At 34.6% G+C, this 18,378-nt stretch overlaps 1 protein-coding gene across 1 annotated transcript; it reads left to right on the top strand.

The window, feature by feature from the left end:
- The first annotated feature begins 4,169 nt into the window (after positions 1 to 4,169).
- LOC119604384 lies at positions 4,170 to 5,039 on the top strand. Its single transcript, XM_037956946.1, has one exon. The coding sequence runs from the start codon at positions 4,170 to 4,172 to the stop codon at positions 5,037 to 5,039; it is 870 nt and encodes a 289-aa protein (XP_037812874.1).
- The last annotated feature ends 13,339 nt before the right edge of the window (positions 5,040 to 18,378 follow it).

Below are 18,378 nucleotides of genomic sequence, written 5' to 3'. Positions count from 1 at the left end.
CAGTTTACAACAAGCTTAGAATCGCAATTATGAAATAAGCTTACTGAAAAATAGTTTTTGAAACATGATTGAAGTAAGCTTATTTTCGTAACATTTTTATAAGCTTGTTAATTCAATTAAAACAATATTTTTTTTTGTTTCATACATATTTTTTATTTTTCATTACTTTACTGATATTTTTCAATTATACTTTCTACAATTTTGCACTTTTCTATATATATTTTACGTATTAGTCTATTATTGGTAAATGGAAAAGACTTGTTTATACTTTTTATGAACTCGTCCTCCCTCAATCCTATAGAAAAAGCGGCATCTATAAAATAAAAAAGGACATTGTTTTATTATGTGGCATTTTTTATATATTAATTAAATTACCATTTTTAAACACAAATTTTATATTACTTTATTTTATAAAATTACACTCTTAAACACTTAAAAACACTGCCTTTGCCAAACTAAACAAGAAGACTGAAATGAAGAAGAATAATAATAAGAAAAACACGCAATAAAATAACGGGATATCTTATAGGAAAACAATTACAAAACTATTGCGATCATTAGTCTTTTACAATCACATTTGTAAAACTTGTTATCCTAACTAAGTGTACAGCAAGTATTATTGCAAATATTGTTGCTATACGAAGCGTTTTTTAAGCATTATTTTAAAAGTATTTATAATTTCCATTAAAATAAACCTATCATAAGTATCCTTATGAAATGTTGTAGAAAATTCTTTATTATAAGTTTATTTTAAAATGTAGTTATATTTTGATTATGGCTTGGTTTGTTGGGTAATTATGTTTAATATAATCGTATCTCGACAAAAAGCTGCAAAACCAATTTCTATACTAGCCTTGATGACTCTCATGAATTTTATAATAATAGGGTCTCATTTGACCATAGCCCCTATACAAATCCCCCTTCAAAATTTGACTTAAATGTCCACAATATTATTCAACAATAAATGGCTTAAGTATAATTCAAGGCAAGGTGCAATTCAACTTAAATGCTTTATTATGAAAACTAAATCACATTTTATATTTGTAACAGGTGTAGGGTATTATATGGTCGGCCTCGCCCGACTATAATTTCTTGCTTGTTTAGATTTAATTTTTTCATAAATTTTTCTATTGTATATAATATATCCACTTCTATATTCTCGAATACATATGCATGTTTCCTGGATTTTTAAGCATTTGATGGGTTCGAGTGACTTAGCCGATAACCTCTACATATGACTTTCCAGATGTAGTCGTTGGTATTATATTCAATAGTTATAATTTATTTAGTTTTGTGGTAAAGTATTATATCTTCGTTTTATTTCAATCAGTTTAGTTTCTTGTAAAAATCTACAGCTGATCCAGCTAATATTCCATTTACAAACCCAGAACATGTCTGTAATATTTGTAGTGAGAAAATGGATGATAAAACCCCTTGTATGGTTATTAGGGTGATCGATTATTCGACATTTTCCAAAAACCGGTTTTCGAATAGTTCGAATAGTTGACATTTGAAAAAAACCGGTTGACATTTTTCAAATCCAGAAAAAACCGGTTAACCGGTTTTTCATTATAAATAACAAAATCTATTTTAATTTGAAAAAATAGACGTTTATGTTTAAATTTAATTAATAAAACAGGACTTAACTGTTTTTTAACAGTTTAAAAGATTATAACTTTACATCTAGTCGTCTGATTTACTTTATTTCTTTAATGTAAAAAATGGAAAAAAGTAGAACACTTCTGTTGAACATAAGGAACTATGTAATTCTAGCTTATTCTAAAATCCCTATTTAGACAACTTTCATAGTCATTCCAACACTTCCATAATGTTTTAGCCGCAAATTTATTATTGTAATTGAAATATAATCTTAAGATTGATAAAATTTTATCAAACTGTTATTCCAATAAACTTTACAAATAATAATTGTTAATTAATTAGGAAAATCAAAAAAGTTTAACCCAAGGTGCATTAGAAAAATATACTCTAGTTCCTGGACTCCAATATTTTTAATATATAGACGGGCTGTATTTTTATTTACTTCAAAATTTAACTTAAGTAATCTTTGAATACAAAGCAAATTAAAAGTATTCGAAACCGGTTTTTAAAAAGTAGAAAAACCGGGTTGTTCGATATTCGAAAAATCAACATTTAGAAAAAACCGACACTGGTATAACAGAAAAAACCGGTTTTAGAACCGGTTGAAAATCCGAGTCGATCACCCTAATGGTTATTAATCGGTGTAATCATATCTTCCATAGAATTTGCATTGAAAATTCTTTATCTAATGCTAAAGAGTGCCCAGTCTGTTTTCTCACATATGAGTTAAAGGATGTTTGAAAATTTTCATTTCCCATTAAGCAAAATCCTAATAGACCAAGAGGCAAAGCTCGTGGAGCTGTTTCAAAAACTTATAATACTAGAAGTGTTAGTAAAAATCTTTTTCAAGACCCTACAACTCCTCACAATAATACGACTGGTGGATAATTGATTAACCCCAGAACTCCACCTCAGCAAAACGTTGTCCCTTCTGGAATGCCTTCCAATGAAAGAAATAATCCCCAGCTAATACCACAACCCAATTCACCAACTTTAATAGATTATAATCGTATAAATCAAATGATAGAGTCTAGTATTTCAAGAGCTTTACAAAATCTCAATTTGTCTATCCAAAACCCTCTGATTCCTCCACAATATCCTTCGGGAAATTCTAATTTAATAGGAAACATAATGGAAACTGATATACAACAGGTTTTACGAAATTTAAATTCTAACAACTCTGCAAACTCTGCTAACAACCAACAATATCAACTACCCAATTCTAACAAAAACAATCCCGGAAATAATCCCATGTTAACTCATCAGAATCGACCTCAAAATATTTACAATTATTTTCCAAATCATTTTAATCGACAACCAAATGCTATGAGAACACCACCTACAAATTCCCAAGTTTCTACGATAAACACCGATAAAATTACATCGATTATCCAAAACTGGTGTTTAAAATTTGACGGTTCAACTACTGGGTTAACCGTAGAAGAGTTTTTGTATAGACTAACCTCTCTAACCAACGATAATTTCAATGGAGATTACACGATTATATGTAAGAATCTTCACATACTTTTATCAGGGAAAGCGCGAGATTGATTCTGGCGCTATCACAAGCAGGAAAGAGGTGTTATCGATTGGAACGAATTCTGCAATGCGATTAGCTCTCAATATAAAGATTTCAAGTCTTCTTTTGATCTTCGTGAGGAAATAAGAAATAGAAGACAAAAACCAGGAGAGTCATTTGATGTTTTTTATGATTCTATATCCGCAATTATGGACAGGTTGCCTTCTGCATTTTCGGAAATGGAATTAATTGAAATCATAATGCGAAACTTAAGACCGGAAATAAGGCAAGATTTGCTGTATATTCCTGTACATTCAATACACCATTTACGAAAACTAGTCCAAATGCGGGAATCTTTTCTTGAAGACGAGCATGTTAAGCGAAACTTGAACAACCGTACTGCTAATACTCATCAACCTCGAAGACATATTGCTGAAGTCGATTTAGATTCTGAAGATGCTAATCCTGTATGCTCTGAAACTTCTATAGATGCGTTACATAATAACCCCACTGTTCCACGCTGCTGGAATTGCGATAAACCAGGCCATGTTTGGGAAGACTGCCTTTACGAAAGAACTATTTTTTGTTATGGTTGTGGGGCTAAAAATACTTATAGACCACAGTGTCCCAAATGTAAAGACAAAAAATATTCAGAAAACTACAATCCTCCACCTCCGAACAAGAGTTCCCAATAAATAACAACTTTTCCTTCCATACCTTAAACCATCAAACAACTACTGCAGAAAATACTAACATTTGTCGTCCACAAAATACTTTCGTAGAAAACTCAGAGAATCCTAAAACTGATCCTTGTTGTTACAAGATTTTGAAAAAACCAGATTCGAGATCTGAGGATAACAACATTATTTCGATAAACTTATTCACCCTATTTTACCCTATTATAAAAGATTGGAAAACTATTATTTAAGGCGTAATACAATTTTTAAGGATGTCGAATTAGCTTCACTTAAACGATCTAAACCTAAACGTTCCACAACAAGACTCAAAGATTATTATAGAAAACGAAAAATTTGCTCGAAATTATTACTCTATGCTATCCTTAGTGATCCAAAAGATAACCTATGCAAAGGTGTCTTTTCTAGATTATGTAGAATATGGCTTGTTAGATACTGGTGCTAGCATTAGCTGCATTGGATCTGAATTAGCTAAAGAAAATTTTTCAAAATTCCAAAATTTTATAAGTTGCAGAAACTTTGTCAAAACTGCCGATGGGGCTCAACAACGCGTTATAGGTTGGCTTAATGTAAATATCACGTTTAAGGAAATGTCTTGTCCAATTAACCTTTTTGTAATACCAACAATTTCTCAACGACTTATACTTGGAATTGACTTTTGGAAGAAATTTAAATTAGTACCGATTGTCATTGAATCCGCGGATTTATTTGATAAGTCATCGGTTAGCGCAAGTCCGTCTGTTTCGTCCGATAAGTCCGAAAGTCTGTCCGAGGTTTGTGGTAAATCTGATGGTGAGAAATCAGATAATAACTATATGTTAACTTCAAGTCAACAACAGCAATTAAACGCTGTAATTTCTCTTTTTCCAAACTTTGAAAAACAAGGGTTGGGAAGAACGGGCTTAATAAAGCACTTGATCGATGTTGGTGAAGCCAGACCGATCAAGCAAAGGTTCTACCCCGTATCACCAGCAGTGGAAAAACTAATGTTCACACAAATTGATAGAATGTTGACATTGGGTGTTATTGAACCGTCAAACTCACCCTGGAATTCCCCGATGAGACTGGTTATAAAACCGAATAAAGTCCGCCTTTGTTTAGATGCGAGAAAAGTGAATTCTGTCACGAAAAAGGATGCCTATGCACTACCATCGATTGAGGGAATCTTTGCGCGTCTTCCAAAAGCCAACATCATTTCCAAGTTAGATTTAAAAGACGCGTATTAGCAAATAGCATTGGATGATGAATCGAAGCCCATAACTGCTTTTACAGTGCCTGGTAGACCCTTATACCAGTTTACTGTAATGCCCTTCGGGTTGTGCAATGCACCCCAAACAATGAGTAGGCTTATCGATGATCTAATTCCCCCGGACTTGAACAACAGCGTCTTTGGTTATCTTGACGATGTGATTATTGTTTTTGAGAACTTCGTAGAACATATTGGTATTTTAGTTCGTATAGCTGGACAGTTCCGTAAAGCTAATTTGACCCTAAACATATCGAAAAGTAAGTTTTGCGTTACAAAAGTAAAATACTTAGGTTATATTATTGGAGATGGTGGTATAGTGACAGACCCAGAAAAAGTAAGTGCGATCAGAAACTGGCCAACTCCAAAGAACATAAAACAAGTTCGTGGCTTCTTAGGTGTTGCAGGCTGGTATAGGCGCTTTATTGCGAACTTTTCAAGCGTAGTTTACCCTATATCAGAAACCTTGTCAACTAAGAAGAAGTTTGTTTGGACTCCCGAGGCTCAGCAGGCTTTTGAACAAATCAAAGAATTACTATCTTCTGCTCCTATTCTAAGTAACCCTGATTTTGAGAAAAAGTTTTTCGTTCACTGTGATGTCAGCGATTTTGGTATCGGTGCTGTGCTCGTCCAACTGGATAATAATAACGAGGAAAAACCGATTGCTTTTATGAGCAAAAAGCTTAATTCCGCACAGAGAAATTACAGTGTGACGGAACGTGAATGTTTAGCGGCGATAGAAGCTATTCAACGATTCCGATGCTATCTTGAACTCCAAGAATTCGAGGTTATAACTGACCACTCCAGTCTTGTTTGGCTGATGAAGCAGCCGAATCTAAGTGGAAGGTTAGCCAGATGGGCGTTGAAGCTTCAAGCCTACAATTTCACCATAAATCATCGCAAAGGTAAAGAGAACGTCGTACCAGATGCTTTGTCACGTATTGAGTTCGAAGAAGTTAATTCTTTAGATTTGTCAGAGCCAGAAATAGATTTGAATTCCGCATGTTTTGATGATCCAGATTACTGTGATTTGAAGAATAAGATACAGGAAAACCAATCCCAGTTTCCTGATATAAAGATGGTAGAAAAGTATGTAAACATACGAACCGAACATTATGGCGGTATTGAATCAAACGAAAGCGAAGCTTGGAAGCTGTGGATTCCATATGGTCTTCGAACAACGCTTATAAAACGTTTTCATGATCCACCTACGGTATCTCATGGAGGAATGTCCAAAACTTTGGAACTTCTACGAAGAAAATTTTACTGGCCAGGAATGGTAGTAGATGTTAGGAATTTTGTCAGAAACTGCGAATTGTGTAAAACCACCAAGCACCCACATTTTGTGTTGAAACCGGAAATGGGTAAACAAACTATAACAATACGTCCTTTTCAGAGATTATATATAGACTTGTTAGGCCCATATCCGCGTAGTAAGAAAGGAAATATTGGTATTCTTATAGTCTTAGACCATCTGTCAAAGTTTCAGTGGTTACAACCTCTGAAAAAGTTTACGTCTTTGTCAATAAAAGACTTTTTACAAACACAGATATTTCACGTTTATGGGATACCGGAAACGATCGTGAGTGACAATGGGTCGCAATTCAAAGCAAATGACTTAAATGCATATTTTACTTCTCTAGGTATTAAACATATTTATACAGCCGTTTATTCACCACAATCAAACGCTTCAGAACGTGCAAACCTTTCAATTATAGCGGCGATTAGAGCTTTTTTGAAACACGATCATACCAAATGGGATGAAAATCTCAGTACGATCAACTGTGCTTTACGAAACGGATACCATCAATCAATAAACATGTCACCATATCATGTTCTGTTTGGATTTAACATGATAACACATGGATCCCCATATGCTTTGCTAAATAACTTTAAAACACTAAATGAACCTACAGCTTCATTATCTAGAGATGACCATCTACAATTGATTAGAAAAGACATACAGAAATATTTAAACCAGGCTTATAAACAAAATCAGAAAACCTATAATCTACGAACTAGGCCAGAAAAGTTCCATATTGGTCAAGAGGTTCTACGTAGAAATTTCGTACAGAGTAGTATGGAAAAGCGATTTAATGCAAAATTTGCCCCATTGTTTGTAAAAGCCACTGTTAAGGAAAAGTTAAGAAACCATTACTATGTTTTATCTGATTCCGAAGGAAAAATTGTAGGAACTTATCACGCTAAGGATATTCGTACATAAAGGCACATATATTCCATTTAAGATCGCCTTAGTTGTATTCAATCCATTTCAAATTTCTGTATAATCCTAATTCGATTTCATATTCTGCAAATTAATGTTAATTTCCTCAAAGAAATCTTTCTTTCATTACATCCTTTTATTTATATTTTAATAATAAATGTATTTTCAATTTAACGGTATATTTGACCCAGAACAAAAACCAATAACGTTCTTTTTCTTCCTAACATTTCTACTCATAGAGTAAGTGTTATGCAGTTTGTGGTGAACGTTTTTACAATTTTACTATTGAATATTATTTTTTATAGAATTTAGTTTTTTTTTGCATAAATATCAAATAGTATCAACTCTTATTAATACTTTTAATAAATACTTTTTAAACCATATACCATATATAACTTATTGTTTGTTCTAATTTTACACCAAAATTGTTTATTACACCCAATATCGGAATGATACATGTATATTACATTATCAGCTGTTGTGGATTACAAGAGGTGATACACATGTAATGTTTTTATATATCAGCAACATCTAATGTTTATAAACATTTACTCATAGTTTATACGCATGTGAGTATAAACAATGCGTAAGTAAACAACACGTTTAGTTACTTATCCCATTAAGGGCTAATCTTTAGGTGAAAGATTAGCGATTAAATTAAAATTAATCCTCGAAAGATGTTTTTGAGTACTCAATTAGTTAATTTTGTTTGCAAGTTTAAGCGCCCAATGGAGGTGGTTTAATCTTAAGCACGAAATGCAAAAGTGTAAACAGCTGATGCAAAAAAATTAATAAAATTTTTATAAATATAAACATTAAAATATTCTATTTATTGATTAGTATAAATTATGGACACTTCAAAATACATTTTTTGTTTTTAATTTAAGTGTTCATTAATTTTCATATTAAATTTACAATTGTCTTCTTCTTTTTTATAAAATATGCATTGTTTTGATAACAAACAGTGAAGTATTCTGTTGCTTTGTATAGCAACACTGTGAAGTTTAATCTTGTACTCAAAAACATCAAAGGGGATTAACATAAGATTAAATTTATTTTTAGATTAACTAATCTGATTATTAATTGGCATTTGATTACCATTTCAAAAACCCGCTCTAAATGTATCAAAGTAAAATCCATAAAGTTGATTAAGGTACCACCGAATGATTTTGCAAAATTAATAATTTTGAGCTAAAAATTGCTAGAAAAATTGAAAACTAAACAGAAATTAAAGATATTCTTGGGAAATTGATAAAGAACCGAAAGATAAACTTTTATTAGTATAATATTCGGCCAGTGGCCTTATGTTGCCACCAATTTCAAAGATTTTTGTCGATAATAATGTGTTGGTTAATTGACATTAACTCAAAATGCTTTTAGCTTGGTAATTATTCTCATAAAAGTTAAATGCTATGTATCCAAAAGTTTTAACTTCCTTTTTCTTCAAAATTTTGTGACATCCAGTCGTATCAAGCTACCAATAAAACGTGGAAAAAATAGTTCAAACTAAAATAAGGTTATTTTCACCTCAGTTTTGGATTAAAGCCATTTTACATTTATATATTGAAACCTTTGTTCGAAAAACCATTCAATAAACTGGTAAGAAATTGTATTTTTAAAGTGCGTTTATTCGATTAAAACCAGATGAAAATTTCCTATATTTTATCCAGAATCTGTGAAAATTCCAAACTGGTAGACAAATGTGGTTTTAGCACATGTGTTCCTAAGACACAATTTATTTCTACCATCTGAAATCCTACTAATCATAAACTGATTCTGTAACCGGTTAACAATAAATACCACTCTCTGAAGTGTTTAATCCACCAACAAAAACACCTCCTGATCCCATATTCGGAGCAAATTGTGAGTTTGGATTGCTTAATTGTTCGGATTATAATTTGCCTTTACGATTCATCTGTAAGATCCTAGTACTAGCTGTTTTAATCTTCTACTAAAGACTTGCCAGAAGAATCCCTATTACATCTACCAAAAGCTACATCTTGCCAAAACAAATCATCAAATTTAAAAAAAATTGTCGACAACTATCACCTAAATTTCCAGAATTGAACATCCAAAATTGCCTGATAACTAATACCTGCCAAAAATAGATCGAAAATCAATAAATATTATAAAACTACATACACCTTTTAATCTACCTACCTATATTAAACCAAAATAGTGGAACAAAATAATACCTCATTGTATCCAAAACGGAGTCAACTATCTATATAAGAGTATTCTATAATATAAAATTTTTTTAAATACAGCTTAATTAACCCATCGAGAACGGAGAGGCCTCATCGTCATCGGTGTAAACTTGGGTGAGTGAAACCAAACTTTTATATGTTACTATATTTGTAGAACACTCTTGGCTACAAGTAAAACCACAAAACTAGTCAATGAATAGTATCCAAAGTCTTTTGTTAATGAAACCTTAATACTTTCCACATTGGATTGAGTTCTTGTTTGGATCGTTTGTTTTTTTTAATTCATTGATAAAGTTATGTTGTTTTATTTGTCACACTAAAAACTCCCAAAGCATCATCTAATTTAGTGTTCTTCGATAATTCGAGCATAATACATACATGCTTTGAATTAGAAAAGAATCTGCAAAATTATGAATTATATGTTGCTTTATTAAAAGTGAAAAACGTAAACAATGATACATTAAAAGAAATCCACAATTATTGGTATTATTTATCTCCTATTCTTATTATTCAAATCAAAACAAAACAAAATTTAAATGAACATGCTAAAATGTTTATAATATTTATTGAAAAATCATCAACATTTGTGAGATTTTTATAATCGTTAAATTGTTTGCCAAATCAGTTGATACAATTTTTTTGTTATTATATTAAATTGTTGAATAATTTTATTTCTTACAAACTAAATTGTTGCAATCTAAAACTATTTCACATTTGCTAAAAATTTAAAAGAGAATTATTTGTTAATCTTTGAAGTCACTTGTTAAAATTTAATAGAAAAGGAATTTACACTAATTATTTACACATTTTACACGTTAAACTATTTAAAATTTACACAATTTAAATATTTTCTACAAAGATTTAAAACCATCTTATTTTAAATAACCACAAACACTTTAAAAATTAAATTTTCACTATTTTTTACTTGTTAAAAAATATAAACAACATTTCTTGTAATTTATAATTAAATAACAAAAGAGAAATAATAAGAAGAAGAAGCATTAATATGAAGTTTTGCAATTCTCTTTTGACATATTCTTTATTTTAATACTTTTAATTACATCTCTAAATTCATGTATGCTTAATGTGTTACTAAAACGTCATTATGATCTTGCAACCGTAAACGTAACCGTATAATAAATAACATTGATTTAAGAAAATAATTATAATATTTAAAGCAAGAAACTCGGGGGAGTTTTCCAGATTTTTCCTACCGAGCGCGTCCCCGTGTGGCGGATAGGGGGTGGTGATGGACCATCTGTCCTCTCCCAGCTTTAATTTCACTTAAGCTAAGGGAGGGCAGATTGTCCACCACCTGGGAATATTATATTCCCCGCGGACCAAAAAACTGAAAAAAAAAACAAATATGGAAAATAAAAATAAAAATAAAAGATAAAAGTTACGGTGCAGGGCCTAAATAACCCAGTACCGGCGGCAAGTGTTGATCTACTCGCGAGTCACGTGTCGTCGTCATCCTGCAATCGTGAGCAGAATACTACTACGGAGGTGGGTACCTTGGCCTCCGTGGTGGACAATGCGACAAGTGTACAGCATGCCGCTGGCAAAAATATAGGGGTGAAAGAGAAGGATGTACTCGGAGAGAGCTCTAAGCTACCTCAGCCTTTAAATATAGGATAGGGTTCCGACTCTGAATCCTCAGATGATAATAATAATAATACCATTATAGCAAATCCCAAAGAGGATGAAGTAGAGCAAATGGTGAAAGAGGTGAGTGATAGCATAGCTAAACTACCTATTACTAAGAAAAGACTTTCTGGAGCACAGAGGAGGAAGTTGAAAAAGATGCTTCAGGAAATCATAGTTAGTCAATCCCACGACACTCCAAAGGAAAAATCGGACTCTCTCACAAGGTCTGAGGCAAAAAGGATCAGGTCTCCCAGGAGTTGACAACTGAGAATAAACCTAAGAAGAAAAAGAGCTCCCCGTCTTCTAATACACAGTCGAAGCCAAGCCATACTTCACTCAAAGGAATCTCAAGTGAGAATCCTGCGAGTAAGGGTGACAACGCCAAGCCAGATATTCCGAAGACGAACACGTCGGCGAAATCAACCTCGAAGGTAAGAGAATCTCAAAAGAAGCCCCGAAAAACGAGGAAGGAGAAGCTAGACGGAGGAAAAGGAAAAGAGCCGCCATCTTACGCCAAAGTTGCCAGAAGTAGGCACCGGGACGATCTCTGCTATGCAGTTTACGATGCCGGTAATCCGACAGGCAAAATTCCAATAGACCAACAGAGTAAAATAGAAGACCTGGTCAACAGTAAGATAGTGGACCATGCAATCGCTTCAAAGGGCAAACAACCAATAGAGAGCGAGAGCTGCGAGTTCAGCATGGGCGTGATGTTGATGAGGTTGGCATCTCACCAATGTGTTAGCACCCTAAAGAACTTGGTGGAAAGTATCCCTCCTCCCTGGGACGGCGCTAGGCTGGGACTGTCAAAGAAGAGCGAGCTTCCGGTGCTCCTAAAGTCCACTGTCTACATAAAAGGATGGGGCAGTAAACTGGCTAATGAACGTATACTGGAAATTCTTGGAGGTCAAAATGCTGAGCTGGCCGTGGAAAAATGGGATGTATTTTACAGGAAAGAAGAACCTGAGGGAACTTTATTTGTAATAGGTATCGACCAGAAATCCATGGCTAGTCTTGCCAAGAATAAAGGTAGGGCTTATTTCGCCTCTAAATCTGTCATATTCAAAATTGGGAAGGTGCCGATTGGAAGGGCTGTTACAACAAGCCTCGAAAAGGACACTAAAAAACCTAAGACCACAGCATCAGTATCCACTACTGATAACGTTGAGGAGTCAAATCCTAAAATCGAGGAATTTACCATTAACTCGCCAGAAGAAAGTGTAGTTGCCCTTTCCAAAATTGGGAAGGCGCCGATTGAAAGGGCTGTCAAAACCGGCCCCGACAAGGACACTAAAACACCTAAGACAGTACCCAAAGCATCATTAGCAAGTACTAGCAATGTTGAGGAGTCAAATCCTAAAAGCGAGGAGGAAATCACTCACCCGCCAGAAGACAGAACAGCAATGCTCTCCAGAATTGGGAATGTGTCTGTTAAAAATGCTGCTATTCCTATGCCTGATAAGGACACCGCAGTGCCATCAACAGTACTCACTGCATTAATAGCCACTTCAGGCTATCCGGAGGAGTCAAATCCAAAGAGCGAGGAGGTGACCACCAACTCGCTGGAAGACAGTTTAATGGATGACCATGATTGAGGTTATCCAAATAAACCTCCATCGGAGCGAGACAGCTACCAACGCTCTGATGGCTAAAATCAACACAGGTAAAATACATATAGCTTTAATCCAGGAACCTTGGACGATTCGCAACAAGGTTTCTGGATTAAATCACGTAAATTTCCAACTTTTCTACGCTGATACAGGATCTCGCCCGAGAACATGTATCTTATGTCACAAGAACTTATGTTTTCTCCTCTCAACAGGATTATCAACATCGGATGCAACGGTGCTGAAGCAAGGTCGTGGCAACATATTCCTTGCATCTATTTACCTGCCTTTCGATTCTCCGACACTACCACCAACGTCGGATCTGATGAAACTGGTTGAAGAGGCACAAAGGAAAAATAAGAAAATTGTAATAGGTTGTGATGCCAACTCGCATCATGTAGCTTGGGGTAGTACAAACACCAATCGCAGGGGACAAGCCCTCATGGATTTCTTTAATACTAAAGACTTGATAACATTGAACTTAGGTAATAAAGCTACCTTCGTCAATAGAATCAGAGAAGAAGTATTAGATATAACTATATGTTCAGAAGAGCTTATAAACGAAATTCAGGATTGGAGAGTTTCGGACGAGCACTCCTTTTCTGATCATCGGTACATAAGATTCAAAATACTACGGCCACCACCAAAGCCGATAAAGTTTCGGAATAAGTCTAAAACTAATTGGACAATGTTCGGGACCTTACTAAAGAACCGTTTAGGTCAGGACACTTTTCAATGTCGAAATAAAGAGGATATAGATGCCAAAGTGGAAACGTTCACAAGTGCCCTGGTTGAATCGTTCGAGGACAGCTGCCCTCTGCGAGAGCGGAGATCTGCCCAGGAAAAACCCTGGGTAACTGGGGAGATCCGGAACCTTGGGAAGACTCTTCGCAAACTATTTAACCGGGCACGGCGTAAAAAGACCGCAGTATACCGGGATGAGTATCGTAATAAACTTGGTGAATATAAGAAAATCGTTCGAAAAGCCAAACGAGACTCCTGGAAACTTTTCTGTGAACAGGTAGATAGCGTAAATGACGTATCGAAGATAAAAAAATTCCTATCCAAAACTCATGTCCAACCGGAATCTATGATCGATGACACGGGCAGGAGGCTTGAGGATATGGAGGAGACAATGAAACTCCTAATGGATTCTCATTTCCCACCCGGTATATCGAATAACATAGATGAACCGATATTGGAGGAAGGGGAGGGTAACACGGAAATAGTTATTACAACTGACATGGTTAAAGGGGCAATCAAGAGCTTTGCTCCCTATAAAGCTGCAGGGCCGGATGGAATTTTTCCGGCACTTTTGCAGATGGAGGCGGGACTGGTTTCCGTACATCTGTCACAGATATTCACTGCATGCTTAAAATTGGCATATACCCCAGTTAAATGGCAGGATGCAAGGGTAATATTTATACCCAAACCAGGGAATAGGTGAATCTTTCGATAGCAAACTGTATACACTGGCAGTATGCATTGACATCGAAGGCGCTTTCAATAACGTGCACACTGATACCCTTATCCAATCCCTAGACCAGTTTTATGTTGACCGGGTGCTCCGTAAATGGATCAACTACATGCTAAGGAACAGATGGATAAGCTGCGAGATGTACGATATAACTATCAGGAGAAAGGTATTTCGCGGTATACCACAGGGTGGCATTTTGTCACCTTTACTCTGGGTCACCACGATTAATAGCCTCCTAAGGACCCTAACCGAGAAAGGACTTAGACCTGTCTGCTATGCAGACGATGTCGTAATACTTTTGAAGGGAAAGGATCCAAATTACTTGTGTAGAAGAGCTGAGGAGGCTCTGAATACGGCCTTGAGCTGGGCTCAACCGAGAGGCCTCAATGTTAACCCGGCGAAGACGGAAATCTGTCTTTTCACAAGAAAGACAAAAATTTCTACATATACTGAACCTTGCTTCTTGGGCAAGAAGATACCGGTGACAGACAAAGTTAAGTACTTAGGTGTAATACTTGACCGGAAATTAAAATGGAGACACCACATAGAGGATAGGATCAACAAGGCACATCGGTGCTGGGCGATATGTAGGAGAACCATAGGCATGAAATGGGGTCTTAGTCCTACTATGACAAATTGGCTTTATAAAAGTGTAATTAGACCAATTCTAGCTTATGCTTCAATAATCTGGTGGACTGCTTTGGACAAAAAGTGTAATATCAAACTACTACAGGGAGTTCAGCGTACATGCTGCTTGGGTATAAGTGGTGCCATGTGTACTACTTCAACCAAGGCTCTGGAAACGTTGCTAGATATTCCACCCATTGAAACATATATAAGATATGAGGCGGCGCTTACAGCCGAACGGCTCTTTACTTTAGGCGAACTGGCCAAAAACGGTTGTAGGACACGTCATCAATGTATACTGGACACATTGGAAGGTTATACACATTCATCGGACGTGCCTGATCGCATACCAGACACTGAATATGTCGGAAACTTTGAAACGCTAATCCCAGATAGAATGTCTTGGTCAAGCGGAACATTAGAGCAAATACCAGTAGGAATCCGTTGCTACACGGATGGCTCTAAATTAGGGGACAAAGTGGGTCTGGGGTTCTATATTGAAGACCCAGAAACAGAAATATACCACCGTTTACCTAATCATAACACAAGCTTCCAGGCAGAAGTACGAGCAATAACGGAATGTGTAAATTGGATTAGAATAAATATGGCGCCCACAGGGCTTAATATATTTACCGACAGCCAGAAGGCAATTTGTGCGATATCAGGTGATAGAATTAAATCTAAGACCGTATTGGATTGTAAGAAAGCTTTAACTGAATACTCTCCCAGAGGTAAGGTTCACATCATATGGGTACCAGGCCACTCGGGAGTAATCGGCAACGAAAGGGCGAATGTAATAGCTTTAAAGGGAAGGGAGCTCGATGTAGTTAACCTGACAAACGCAAAACCATTCGACGCAACAAAAGCTGAATTAAAAATATGGATGAGAGAATCCCATAAGGCCTCTTGGAATAATGAAACGGTGGGTAGAACCACAAAGATTCTATGGGGTGACCCTGATGAGAGCAAGACGAGAAATCTTCTCAAAATGAGCAAGTCTGAGGTTAGTATGATGGTACGTATTCTCAGTGGACACACAGGATTACGAGCACATCTATACAAAATTGGACGTGCGAATTCAGACGAATGTAGAGCATGTGGAGAGGACAGTGAAACTCTGGAGCACTTTCTTTGCCATTGTCAGGCATTCGTCGAAGTTAGATCCAAGTATCTTGGAAGTGATGTTATTCCGGAAATAACATTATTAACCAACACCGATTGGAAGATTCTTAGGAATTACGTCCAGGAAACTGAGTTTCTGAACATGGAAAAATAATACATTCAATGAACAATTTTTTTTTTTTTTTTTTCTTGAATTGGAGCGCACAACAGGCCCGATAGTGGCCTAGGTGTATTTCTTCGGATTTGATGTAGTATACATCCTCCTATCAACCTAACCTAACCTAAAGCAAGAAAAGAATTATCAATTAATGAAATAGTAAATATCATTTTTATCAAAAAAAAGCATATTTTTATTAAAAAAAAAACATTCCAATTTACATAAATCATTTGAGTTTAAACAAAAATGTATTCTTTTATAAATTTAATTTTTGGAATTTATTTTTCTATATTTTTTATACAACTTTATAATAAAATTTTCTATTATCGCATTTGCAAAATATTTTATAATGTAGTTAGCCCCAGAATTAAATATTGTTTTTTATATAACTTGCAACAAATTTTCTTATTTTAAATTTTGTTAAAATCTATCACTTTTCTATTTTGATTTTTGAAAATAAACATTAATTAAGCAAAATGAATTGCTAAAATAATCAAAACGTTTTATATATGAAATAAAACTTTAGGGTAATCTGAGTGTGGGATTCTATAAAAAAAATTCATAGTGTCTATATAATCATGGTAAGGGTGGGTTTTGAGACACGGGTTTTTCGATTGTCACCAGAAAAACTTCCTTAGCATTTGATCAATATTTTGTTTATTTTATATCACAATCAGCATAGTAGGGGCTTTTCTTTGAATTGACTATGCATTTCCGGTCCATTTAAGTATAAATTTAATAGAATTATTATCCACATCCACATCCGGGAGTCTTATAAAATTTTAATGTATGAACGTGAGTTAGGTGCAGATAAGTCACGAACCCCCCCAACCCACTGCTAGTTAGCAATCATAGGCTCCCATCGACTTTATCTAACCCCTTTACTTGGCCAAATGTAAGACTTGTTTTGATGGTTTGTATATTCTAACAAACTTTTAAAACATGTCTGACAATCTCATTGGCACTCGTTGTCCAATCAAGGCTTGTGTATATTACAAACTCTGACTCTGAATTATCAATTGATATTTCAAATTCTTTAAAATATAAATTAGAGAGTCAAAAACTGAGCTTAGAAAACATCACAAGCTTTTGCGCAGACAATGCCAACGTAAATTTTGGAAATAAAAAAAGTGTATTTGTTGAGCTTAAAACGGCAAATTCGAGTATATAAGGTATTGGATGCCATTGTCACGTATTAAATAATGCTTTTAAAAATGCTTTAAAAACATTAAAATTTGATTTAGAAAATATTGTAATGAAAGTTTTTAATGAATTTTCGACATCAACAAAAAAACTGCCAATCTGAAAGAAATGTTTGAATTTTGCGATTTGGAATGGTCTGAAATGCTCCGTCATGTACCAACTCGATGGCTTTCTCTAACCCCCGCTGTAGAGAGATTTTTAAAAAACTATCCTGCTATTAAGGCTTATTTTTTGTCGCAAGATTGTTGTTCTCCTGTTTTACGCCAATTTTTCGAAAATGAAATATCTGAGGCATACCTCGGTTTTGTTCATAATATAGGAAATACAATAATATCTGCTATAAAAAAGTTAGAAGAAAATAATAACCTTGTAATAATTGATATGTTTCAAATAATAAAGCAGTTAAACGACAAATTTGAACAACAGCAGGATGAACAAGCAAGAAATTATAGTCGGGCGAGGCCGACCATATAATACCCTACACCTGTTACAAATATAAAATGTGATTTAGTTTTCATAATAAAGCATTTAAGTTGAATTGCACCTTGCCTTGAATTATACTTAAGCCATTTATTGTTGAATAATATTGTGGACATTTAAGTCAAATTTTGAAGGGGGATTTGTATAGGGGCTATGGTCAAATGAGACCCTATTATTATAAAATTCATGAGAGTCATCAAGGCTAGTATAGAAATTGGTTTTGCAGCTTTTTGTCGAGATACGATTATATTAAACATAATTACCCAACAAACCAAGCCATAATCAAAATATAACTACATTTTAAAATAAACTTATAATAAAGAATTTTCTACAACATTTCATAAGGATACTTATGATAGGTTTATTTTAATGGAAATTATAAATACTTTTAAAATAATGCTTAAAAAACGCTTCGTATAGCAACAATATTTGCAATAATACTTGCTGTACACTTAGTTAGGATAACAAGTTTTACAAATGTGATTGTAAAAGACTAATGATCGCAATAGTTTTGTAATTGTTTTCCTATAAGATATCCCGTTATTTTATTGCGTGTTTTTCTTATTAT

This window comes from Lucilia sericata, unplaced genomic scaffold (genome assembly GCF_015586225.1).
Source record: "Lucilia sericata isolate MDLA Ls3-8-SP2 unplaced genomic scaffold, ASM1558622v1 Contig000388F_arrow, whole genome shotgun sequence".
NCBI classification, from domain to species: domain Eukaryota; kingdom Metazoa; phylum Arthropoda; class Insecta; order Diptera; family Calliphoridae; genus Lucilia; species Lucilia sericata.
This window is presented reverse-complemented; position numbering and strand designations above follow the sequence as displayed.